The 12520-nt window shown below is 41.3% G+C and overlaps 1 protein-coding gene across 1 annotated transcript in view; it reads left to right on the top strand.

The window, feature by feature from the left end:
- The window catches only part of arap2 (ArfGAP with RhoGAP domain, ankyrin repeat and PH domain 2), a 141548-nt gene that overhangs the window by 28759 nt on the left and 100269 nt on the right, over positions 1–12520 (top strand). The window contains exon 8 of the mRNA XM_062993578.1: positions 10173–10351. Within this exon, the coding sequence (XP_062849648.1) occupies positions 10173–10351 (179 nt within the window). The remainder of the gene's footprint in view (positions 1–10172; positions 10352–12520) is intronic.

The following is a 12520-nucleotide window of genomic DNA, read 5'->3' as shown; positions in this document are numbered from 1 at the left end:
TTCTTTAATGGTCAGGGCCCCCACATGACCACTAAAGAGTTGGTATTATTTGGGTGGTGGATCATTCTCAGCACTGCAGTGACACTGACATGGTGGTGGTGTGTTAGTGTGTGTTTTGCTGGTATGAGTGGATCAGACACAGCAATGCTGCTGGAGTTTTAAACATCTCACTGTCACTGCTGGACTGAGAATAGTACAACAACCAAAAATATTCAGCCAACAGCACCCTGTGGGCAGTGTCCTGTGACCACTGATGAAGGTCTACAAGATGACCAACTCAAACAGCAGCAATGAATGAGCGATCGTCTCTGACTTTACGTCTACAAGGTGGACCAACTAGGTGTCTAATAGAGTGGACAATGCACGGACACGGTATTTAAAAACTCCAGCAGAGCTGCTGTGTCTGATCCACTTATACCAGCACAACACACACTAACACACCACCATCATGTCACTGTCACTGCAGTACTGAGAATGATCCTACACTTAAATAATACCTGTCCTGTGGTGGTCCTGTGGGGGTCCTGACCACTGAAGAACAGCATGAAAGGGGGCTAGAAATGTATGTAGAGAAACAGATGGACTACAGTCAGTAATTGTAGAACTACAAAGTGCTTCTATATGGTAAGTTGAGCTGATAAAATGGACAGTGAATGTAGAAACAAGGAGGTGGTTTTAATGTTATGGCTGATCGGTGTATTAAAAAACATACTGTATACTATTATATGTAACACCAACTAAAATTATATGGCATTTGGCATGGTTTCTAACTTATCACTGTTATAGAAGAGGCTTCAAGCAAAGGGTTCCTGTTATTGTGCGGCATGATTCCAACAGAAAGGAATTGGATATGACTAGATTGGGAGCAAATATGGGGAGAAAAATGCAAGTGATATCACCTAGCTGTATGACAACTATCTTTTAAAGTAAGCCTGTTCATAAAATGTAAAATGAAGTTTTTTAGAACCAAAGAGGATCTGACACATGAGACTAAAATGAAATGTAACTGACACAAGTATTTGGCTAGCAATTGCAGCATTATCCTATAAGCCATCTTGTAAGCTAAGCATTCCCATGGATTTTTGTCAGCTGAACAAACACTACAGAATTATAGGAGTATTGTGAGTTCACCTCTGCCATCTGCCCAGAAACCTGATTTTTTTGATCATTTTCTTTTCATTCCTTTAGCTATAAAAATGAGCAAAATGCACATATCTATCCATATAAAGTGTTCTCAGAAAACCCTTACAAATGCATGCAAGCTTTGATCATTCAGCTCTTTCCTCTTTTTCTGGCCCATCTCTCGGCCAGACATTCTCAAACAGAATGGTGTGTGCTCTGCTCACTGCTCATCTCCTTCGATTAGCCTGGGTCTTGTCTGGTTTAATGAGAGCTTTGCTCTCCACATTTACACTGTTTGGAGTCAACAGATACACTTCAATCCGAGCCCAAACACAGCGCTGGCACTGATGATGAAGGATGATGATGGCATGATTCTAAATGTGTGCATTAAATGCCCTGCCAGAGTACATTATTTTCAGTGCGGTTTGCTGGGATTTGCTGTGGGTGTGATGTAAAGCAAAAGAGTCAGCGTGTATGTAACTGTAGTGTCTTGAAAAAGTATTCACCCCCCTGAAATGGTTTTGCATTTTATTATCTGCAGTTGCACATTTTAAATCTAGTTTTCCAGTTGATTTATAAACTGTACATGATGTTAAATTGGAAGAAACATGGGCAAAAACTATTTACTAAAATTGATCTATTTGTTATTTTATTTTATTTTATTTTATTTAATATCTTTCCACACTGTCACCTCACAGCGACACGGTCCTGGGTTTGATTCCCAGGTGGAGCAGCCTGGGTCCTTTCTGTGTGGAGTTTGCATGTTCCTCCAGTGTCTGTGTGGGTTTCCTCCGGGAGCTCCGGTTTCCTACCACAATTCAAATACTTGCACGTGAGGTGAACTTGAGATACAAAATTGTCCGTGACTGTGTTTGAACTGATGAATCCTGTGTAATGAGTAACTACCTGTTCTGTCATGAATGTAACCAAAGTGTGTAAAACATGACGTTAAAATCCTAATAAATGAATAAATAAAATTTTACATCGTAATTAACATGAAGGAGCTGTATTCGTCCAGAACAGGCCAGGGATCTAATCATAGATAAGCCCAGATATGTTGAACAATTCCATCTTAATGGCACAAAGCATACCCTAAAGCTCAGTACATTCATCCATTTGTTCATCCATCCATCCATTCAATCCTTTGTTTATTTATGTGTTCATCTTCAGGACCTGCTTCATCCTGATCTGGTTTGTGCTCGGTCCAAAGCCTTGAAATGTGGGCAAGCCGTAGCCTAGTGGTTAAGGTACTGGACTAGTAATCAGAAGGTCGCTGGTTCAAGCCCCACCACTGCCAGGTTGCTGCTGTTGGGCCCTTGAGCAAGACCCTTAATCCTCAACTGCTCAGACTGTATACTGTATCTGTAATGTAAATCGCTTTGGATAAAGGTGTCTGCTAAATTGCCTAAAATGTAAATGAAATTCTAGGCACAAGGCACAGATCTTGGACAGGGAACCAATCCATCTCAAAGCTTTACATACAGTGTATCACAAAAGTGAGTACACCCCTCACATTTCTGCAAATATTTAATTATATCTTTTCATGGGACAACACTATAGACATGAAACTTGGATATAACTTAGAGTAGTCAGTGTACAACTTGTATAGCAGTGTAGATTTACTGTCTTCTGAAAATAACTCAACACACAGCCATTAATGTCTAAATAGCTGGCAACATAAGTGAGTACATCCCACAGTGAACATGTCCAAATTGTGCCCAAATGTGTCGTTGTCCCTCCCTGGTGTCATGTGTCAAGGTCCCAGGTGTAAATGGGGAGCAGGGCTGTTAAATTTGGTGTTTTGGGTACAATTCTCTCATACTGGCCACTGGATATTCAACATGGCACCTCATGGCAAAGAACTCTCTGAGGATGTGAGAAATAGAATTGTTGCTCTCCACAAAGATGGCCTGGGCTATAAGAAGATTGCTAACACCCTGAAACTGAGCTACAGCATGGTGGCCAAGGTCATACAGCGGTTTTCCAGGACAGGTTCCACTCGGAACAGGCTTCGCCAGGGTCGACCAAAGAAGTTGAGTCCACGTGTTCGGCGTCATATCCAGAGGTTGGCTTTAAAAAATAGACACATGAGTGCTGCCAGCATTGCTGCAGAGGTTGAAGACGTGGGAGGTCAGCCTGTCAGTGCTCAGACCATACGCCGCACACTGCATTAACTCGGTCTGCATGGTCGTCATCCCAGAAGGAAGCTGACGCACAAGAAAGCCAGCAAACAGTTTGCTGAAGACAAGCAGTCCAAGAACATGGATTACTGGAATGCCCTGTGGTCTGACGAGACCAAGATAAACTTGTTTGGCTCAGATGGTGTCCAGCATGTATGGCGGCGCCCTGGTGAGAAGTACCAAGACAACTGTATCTTGCCTACAGTCAAGCATGGTGGTGGTAGCATCATGGTCTTGGGCTGCATGAGTGTTGCTGGCACTGGGGAGCTGCAGTTCATTGAGGGAAACATGAATTCCAACATGTACTGTGACATTCTGAAACAGAACATGATCCCCTCCCTTCGAAAACTGGGCCTCATGGCAGTTTTCCAACAGGATAACGACCCCAAACACAACCTCCAAGATGACAACTGCCTTGCTGAGGAAGCTGAAGGTAAAGGTGATGGACTAAACCCAATTGAGCACCTGTGGCGCATCCTCAAGTGGAAGGTGGAGGAGTTCAAGGTGTCTAACATCCACCAGCTCCGTGATGTCATCATGGAGGAGTGGAAGAGGATTCCAGTAGCAACCTGTGCAGCTCTGGTGAATTCCATGCCCAGGAGGGTTAAGGCAGTGCTGGATAATAATGGTGGTCACACAAAATATTGACACTTTGGGCACAATTTGGACATGTTCACTGTGGGGTGTACTCACTTATGTTGCCAGCTATTTAGACATTAATGGCTGTGTGTTGAGTTATTTTCAGAAGACAGTAAATCTACACTGCTATACAAGTTGTACACTGACTACTCTAAGTTATATCCAAGTTTTATTTCTATAGTGTTGTCCCATGAAAAGATATAATAAAATATTTGCAGAAATGTGAGGGGTGTACTCACTTTTGTGATACACTGTATATACGTATTTGCGTACTTGATTACACCTAGTGTCAAATGTAGAGCAGCCAGTCCACCTACTGTCATTAATGTACAGTGAATACAGTGACCCTTATATTACCTGCTTTGCCATTTTGACACCACTGTGTTGTTTAGTCCATCATATGTAGGGCAGTTGTAGCCTAGGTAGTGGTTAAGGTCTGGGACTAGTAATCGAAAGATTGCTGGTTTAAGCCCCACCACTTCCAGGTTGCCACTGTTGGGCCCTTAAGCAAGGTCCTTAACCTTCAATCGCTTAGACAGCATACTGTCACAGTACTGCAAATCAGTTTGGATAAACCTTCTGCTAAATCCCCGGAAATGTAAATGTAATCATATAGAAGTGGAGAAAATATTAAACTACAGCAATACTGACTAGGTAGGGCTGCTTTTAAGAACTAATGAACTAATTAGAATGACCCCTATAATGGTTTCTTTGGCTAAAACTACCACTCTAACTGAGTTGCAGAAGTAAGGGGCTGTGACTGAAGGTATTCTTCATGAATCAATCATATTTAAGGAGTTACACTGAATGTTCTTATGGAAGAGAAATAAGTGGAAAGTCATAGTGTAGTGGTGCCATGATGTGATATAGTTCTTTTTAATAGAAGGTTCTGCCACTCTGATCACTCTTGGTGCTGGCGAAGACTTCTTGAGAGAGATTTTGGGTGGCAAAGAACCCAAACAAATGAAACCTCGAACAAATCAAACCTAACCTCTTACTCTGAGACTCTCACTAGCTTTGTTATTTTAGACACATTATTAAAAACATTATTGGAAAAGAGAGTAATGTTTGGAAGAGTTGAAGGCAAATGAGGAAGAGAACGGCCAGCAACAAGATGAATAGATATAATTAAAGAGCAATCAATGAGCTTCAAGAAACCTGAAGACCTAGATGTTCTTGAGAAACATAATAATAATTATAACAGAAAAATATATAGCAAGAAAAGGTTCCTGATTTCAAGAGAGATGTTCCTCTTTCTGTAACTTCTTGTTGCTTTGAGTATAAAATAATGCATATTATTAAAAATGTATCCCTTGCTCTCTTTTTATGACCCAAGCCCGGCCATAAGTCTAGATAAATGTCTGGCTAAGCTTGTTCGTTAGCAGCAGTCTTTGTTCTGAAGAGAGAGAGAAAGACAGCCTGGTCAGCTCATGCATCTTTAAACGGCTTCATACCAGATTGAGAGAGTCATCAATCTTAAGACAAACATGCAAGAGAAAAAGCAATAAGTGTGAGTAAGGGCTGGAGGTGAGCACAGACAAAAAGAAAAGGCCATGACTGAGCAGCGAGAGTCAGGGCGAGTCGGGGCGAGTGGCCGCGGTGAATAATTGAAATGCACAGAAATATGTATGGGTGAGTTTGCGTTTGGGAGCTCGTACAGCTGTACAGTGTTTTTACCAGGCTGCAGGTGTGCAGGTTTCCCCAGGTGAACATCGACTTTAGAGCAAACTTTATAGTTCTTCTGTGCTATTGTGACTGCAAAACATCTACGCAGAGGGAACCAAAAATAAGCACTTTTTTAAAAAATTCAGAGCTTGAAAGTTTTCAAACAAAAAATCTCTCGCACACCCACACGAAAACACACGCCTGCCACTAGCGTCTTGTTTGCCCATGAGCATACACTTTTCCATGTATTCATGTTGTTTGCTCAGCTCCTATTGCGTAGATTCTATTTCAGCTAAAGCTGCATAATGTATAATATATTGATTTGATATGTTGTACAGCAGGGTTTCTCAATCAATGTGACACAGACCACAAATAGCCCACAAACTGGCCTCTAGTGTTCCTGAGACCTAACACTCGGAAGTGTGTGTATGGCACATTGTCATATACACTAAATGGACATAAAATGTGGACACCTGCCCATGAGCTTCCATTCTTTAGAGATGGACTTTCATTCTTTAAGGCTATAAAAGTCTCCACTTTAATAAGCTTCACACAAGATTTTGGAGCCTTTTTCAGTTTTCGCAAGTTTAGTCGAAAGAGCATTTGTAAGGTCAGGCACTGATGTTGAACAAGCAGGCATGGCTGTCAGTTAAAATTTCAGTTTGAGGTTGAGGTCAAGGCTCTGTGCAGGGCTCTGAACTTTCTCTACACCAAACGCACCAAGCAGTGTTCTTTTGGACCTACTTTTGTGCAGATTTAAATTTTTTTTTTTTTTAAATAACTGTTAGCACTGGGCGTGGCTGAAACTACAGAACGTAATTATCAACAAGGATGTTCACACACTTTTGCATACATTCTATAAATATGTTTGTTTACCAAATACACCGATCAGGCATAAGATGTGCTGTGGTATCTGGCATCAAGATCTTAGCAGCAGATCCTTTAACTGACCAGGCCACCTTCTTCCATTTCTCCGTGGTCCAGTTCCGATGCTCACATGCCCATTGTTGGCGCTTTTGGCGGTGGACAGGGGTCAGCATGGGCATCCTGACTGGTCTGCGACTATGCAGCCCCATATGCAACAAACTGTGATGTGCTGTGTACTCTGACACCTTTCTATCAGAACCAGCATTAACTTCTTCAGCAATTTGAGCTACAGTAGCGCGTCTGTTGGATCGGACCACACGGGCCAGCCTTCGCTCCCCACGTGCATCAGTGAGCCTTGGCCGGCCATGACCCTGTCGCCGGTTTACCACTGTTCCTTCCTTGGACCACTTTTGATAGATACTGACCACTGCAGACAGGGAACACCCCACAAGAGCTGCTATTTTGGAGATGCTCTGAATTTTTCCTGCTTCTAACACATCAACTTTGAGGATAAAATTTTCACTTGCTGCCTAATATATCCCACTCACTAACAGGTGCCTTGATGAAGAGATAATCAGTGTTATTCACTTCACCTGTCAGTGCTCATAATGTTATGCCTGGTTGGCGTATGTCGGACTGATATTGGAGCCAAGACAAATTTCCATTTTCTTTTGGGTTTTTTTCCCAGCATCTTGATATGACAGCAAGATGTGCAAACCCCATTTCTAGAAAAGCTGGGACATTTTGTAAAATGCAATAAAAACATGAATCTGTGATTTATTAATTCTTTATTCTGTTATTTAATTCAAATGCACTATATATTTAGATGTTTTGTACTTATTAAGGGAACAGCGTTGGATTTTTCAGGGATAACTCGACACAGAAACAATGAGCATCATCTCAAACTTCTAGCAAATTGAATCAGTCTAATATTAAAAAGTCTCTAAATAAATAGCACTTAATGTATGCTGTACTTTCCCAAATGGTTCTTTTGATAAGTTTTCCAGCAATAGTGTGAGCAGTGTGTATTTATGCTGCCTAGGTCAAGACCAGACCTAGTCATGTGGCAGAAAGCCACGGCATACCAAAACCCTGCAGTAAAATAGCGGATATGGTCCAGTCTTTGTGGGAACATCATCACTAAATGGTAGAGTTTTGGCACCGAGTTAGACTGCAGAGCTTTCTTGGGCTAGGCATTTTTGTGCTTTGAGGTTTAGCTGCTTGGCACTGATTAAACTAGGGTTGCTTTGAATCTTCTCCAGGGCAAATGCTTGGCAAACGTGTGCCTTAGCCCTGTTGTATGTTTTATTAGAGAAGATGATGTAGTATACTGAAAACTTGTGTATTTGACTACTGTACTGTGGGAAAAGCCTTTGGAGATGCTAAGACTTTACTGTTGGTAGAACTTTGGATACAGCCTAGTTGATAGGTTAATATACAAATATTAAGATACATTATTTGTGATACACAGATCAGGTATAACATATGACCACCTTCCTAACTGATTGGTCTGCGGCTATGCTGCCCCATATGCAACAAACTGCTGTGCACTGTGTATTGTGACACCTTTCTATCAGAACCAGCATTAACTTGATTTTGAGCTACAATAGCTCGTTTGTTGGATGGGCCAGCCTTCGCTTATCACCCACATGCATCAATGAGCCTTGGCCGCCCATGACCCTGTCGCCGGTTTACCACTGTTCCTTCCTTGGACCACTTTAGATAGATACTGACCACTGCGGACTGGGAACACCCCACAAGAGCTGCAGTTTTGAAGATGCTTTGACCCAGTCGTCTAGCCATCACATTTTTCCTGCTTCTAACACATCAACTTTGAGGATAAAAATTTCACTTGCTGCCTAAAATATCCCACCCACTAACAGGTGCTGTGATGAAGAGATAATCAGTGTTATTCACTTCACCTGTCAGTGCTCATAATGTTATGCCTGGTCGGTGTATATGCTTTACAATAAATATTAAAGTCATTATACAGTAGATTGAATACCTGTAACACTTTACTGTGCAAAAAAGAAGCCTTATGTTAACCATGTCCAGAAGCGGCGTCAACTTCTCTGGGCTCGGAGGCATCTAGGATGGACCGTCACACAGTGGAAACGTGTATTGTGGTCAGATGAATCAGCATTCCAGGTCTTTTTTGGAAAAAATGAACGCTGTGTGCTCTGGACCAAAGATAAAAAGGACCATCCAGACTTTTATCAGCAACAAGTCCAAAAGCCAGGGTCTGTCATGGTATGGGTCTGTGTCAGTGCCCTTGGCAAAGGTAATTTACACTTCTGTGATGGCAGCATTAATGCAGAAAAATACACTGAGATCTTAGAGCAACATATGCTGCCTCCAAGACATCATCTTTTCCAAGGACGTCCATGCATTTTTCAACAAGACAATGCAAAACCACATGCTGCACACATTACAAAGGCATGGCTGCAGTACGTGTACTGGACTGGCCTGCCTGCAGTCCTGACCTGTCCCCAACAGAGAATGTGTGGAGAATTTTGAAGCAAAAAATGTGACAATGACGTCCCTGTACTGTTGCACATCTTAAGACGTGTTTGCAGGAAGAATGGGACAAAAAAAAGCTGAAACACTAAATCACTTGGTATCCTCGGTGCCAAAATGTCTTTTAAGTGTGGTGAAATGGAATGGCAACATTACAAAGTGGTAAATGCTGTACTGTCCCAACTTTTTTTGAAATGTGTTGCAGGCCTGAAATGCAGGAATGGATGTTTATTAATAAATGAAATAAAGTGGACCAGATAAAACATGAACTATCTCAGGTTCTTCCTGTCTGCAATCAAATAAATGTCAAAGTAAATGTAAGAAACTCGGTGTTTTTATTATTTGCATTTTCCATGCTGTCCCAACTTTTTCTGATTTGTGTTTGTATATTTTTTTTTTAAGATTTACTTTTCACTCAATTTTTTTTACTAACTATATGGTTTGTAATACAAACATTGAATTTAATTTGAGAAAAAATAAAAGATAGAAGCACTTTCACTAGGGGTTTCAGACTTGGCTCTCACTGTTCATCTGATCTAATATCAAACCAGCATTTCTGGTGGGTGCTCAGTATCAGTTAAATATATCCATATCAAAGCCTATCAATAATTAAATTGCCAAGAATTACAGTTTCATATAATCTTCTTTTTACCTGCTTCATTACACCTTTACTCTCATTCCCATTGTGTCTTTTCTCTTTGAGACATACCAGGTGCTGTAGACCTGCAGAGAATGGGGGCATCCAGCTGTTATTATGTTCTTGGCTAGCATGTGGGAGCCCCTGTGGTCCCATTTAAATAACCCCCTAGAGAGCATTTTATGCTACTCGCTTCCAATCACCGCACGCACACATTCTAGCCAATGAGACGCAAGGGCTTTAGCAAGCAGCCTTCATTTGCAGATTTGAAACTTTCCTAAAGTATGCCAGCAATATTATGCCTCTTTGCTTGCATTTAATTCCCTAATGTCGGCGTGTCTTTCTATGCATACACAGGAAATGTGCATAAAAAAAGCATGTAATATATTTACCCTTGTATGCTCTTGCGTACTGCTCACCTGGGAGAAAGAGACCTAATAGAATTCAGCTCTCTCAGTCTGTGTCTTTTTGTTTCTCTTCCTGATGCATGCTCACACACACATTCGCATTGTTAACTGCTCCCCCCTCCTGTGTCCCACACTCAGGAGAGCGTCAGGAATGGCTGGAGGTGCTGCAGGCTGCTCTGAAGTCCCGCGTCTCTGTTTTGCAAACACCCTGTAAACGCAGCTCCAGCAAGTGCGGCTACGTGGAGCTCCGCGGACACAAAGGCAAAGTCTACCTCAGCCTCATGGGAACCAAAATCCGAATCTGCAAAACAGACCAGGTAGCTTTTTAGTTCAGCCGTGAATTTATCATATTCCTGTATTCAAGACAACCAGATTGGCTCCCCTGCTGCAGCTCCTGCTGTCTTATTTGTGTAAATGTAGGGAAATAAGTTTGGGTACTATGATGTGTCTATAGAGGGGGGAAAAAAAGGAGCGCAATGGAAATAGTCACTGCATATTTAGGCCTGCACAGTGTGTAAGACAAGCCAGCCTGAGGCACACATATTGCAATGGGCAATTCAATGCAAATCTAAATCTTACCATGGAAAAACAAGTTCTTGGTACCAAAAAATCACCATCTAATTACCACAAAGTCTAAATTGAATTTTCTTTATTTCTAGTTTGTTAATTGCATTTTTAGCAGTTTAATACAAGTTAACACTGCAGCTGTTTGATTCCAGCTTTCAGTAGAGATCAGATTTGGAATGCAAAAATATCACGTTGAAATCTATTTTCAGTTCTGGAATTCAAATTTGTCTATTTATTTCAATAAATACATTTATTATTATTTATTCATCCTATTCCATTTGCTTTCAATGTATTCATTTCCAAATTCCAGTACGATTCTTTTTCTCATGCACTACCACCGTGCTGGCAGAGGAGAGCTGCACATTAGCACACACCATCTCTGACTCGTAAAATTGTCGGCTGCTTCTTTACAGCAGCCAGCGGTGGATTCTCACAGAGAGTCATAACGTGTACACAGTCACGCTATGCCCTTTGAGAATGATCCACCACTTGTGCAGGAGTCTTAACCAGATAGCAGAGGTCACAATTAGGCAGCAGCGATGGGAACAAACCCTGTCCAACTTTCCCTCTCTGAGCACTGCTGTGATTCAAATGCAAAAGCATGAGCTCTCTGTAGTGGTAACTTATTAGACCACTGCACCACTCGTTAGCCTGAAAATAATTAGTATTAATATACGTTTAAGAGCATTTTGTAAATGTTACATGTTATGTCTATTTTTTAAAGAAAAAAAAACTACATTAAATTACATTAGACGGCGGCACAGTGGCTCAGTGGGTAGCACTGTTGCCTCAAAGCAAGAAGGTCCTGAGTTTGATTCCCAGGTGGAGTGGTCTGGGTCCTTTCTGTGTGGGTTTCCTCTGGGAGATCCGCTTTTCTCCCACAGACCAAAGACGTGCAAGTGAGGTGAATTGGAGATACAAAATAGTCCATGACTGTGTTTGAATCTTGTGTAACAAGTAACTACCCGTCCTGTCATGACTGTAACCAAAGTGTAAAACATGACGTTAAAATCCTAATAAATAAGTAAATAAATAAATTACATAAGACTATATTATAACATTAAATTTTTATTGGTCAATACAATGTCATGTTTTTAAAGGCATAACTGTAAAAGACAGTTTATTGGCATTTTACCTATTGTTTTAATTTTTCTAGAATTGCGTTTGTCACTGGGATGGTGCTTTCCACGGTTGCACTCTATGTACCTTAAGTTTGTATATTTTAAGACAGTCAACTAAATACATTATAGTAATTTGGTAATTTAGGGAACAGTGGTGTACAATTGACCTTAAAAAAGCAATATCCAGACTAAAGATGGAAAAGATAAAACCTTGAGGGAGCCATTCCAGTGACAGAAAGGGAACTTTCATTTCTGAGAGTGTATGTGAATGCAAATTGTGAGCTTGTTGCACTGCAGTTTATTGGAACCCTGTGCGGCGTGTTTTCTACCTTTTGTCCAGTGTTTTTGGGTGGCATCGGGCCCACCTTAAGTAGAACAAAGTGACCAGGATAATGTGATTGGTGCCTCACAGCAAGAAGGTTCTGGGTTCGATTCCCAGGTGGAGCTGTCCAGGTCCTTTTTTTGTGGAGTTTGCATGTTTTCCCTGTGTCCATGTGGGTTTCCTCTGGGAACTCCGGTTTACTCCTACAGACATGCAAGTGAGGTGAATTAAACCTGTCCTGTCATGAATGTAACCAAAGTGTGTAAAACATGATGTTAAATCCTAGTAAATAAAATAAATTAATTGCCACTTTATCCTAATCAGGTTACGGTGGGTCTGATTCACTGGGTGAAAGGTAGAAAACACATTGTATAGGTCACCAGTCCATCACAGGGCAAACACACACTTTCACACCCAGGGCAATTTTAGTAGCTCCAAATAACTGCATGATTTGGGACTTGTGGGAGGAAACCGGA

This window comes from Trichomycterus rosablanca, chromosome 4, assembly GCF_030014385.1.
Source record: "Trichomycterus rosablanca isolate fTriRos1 chromosome 4, fTriRos1.hap1, whole genome shotgun sequence".
Classification (NCBI taxonomy): Eukaryota; Metazoa; Chordata; class Actinopteri; order Siluriformes; family Trichomycteridae; genus Trichomycterus; species Trichomycterus rosablanca.
This window is presented reverse-complemented; position numbering and strand designations above follow the sequence as displayed.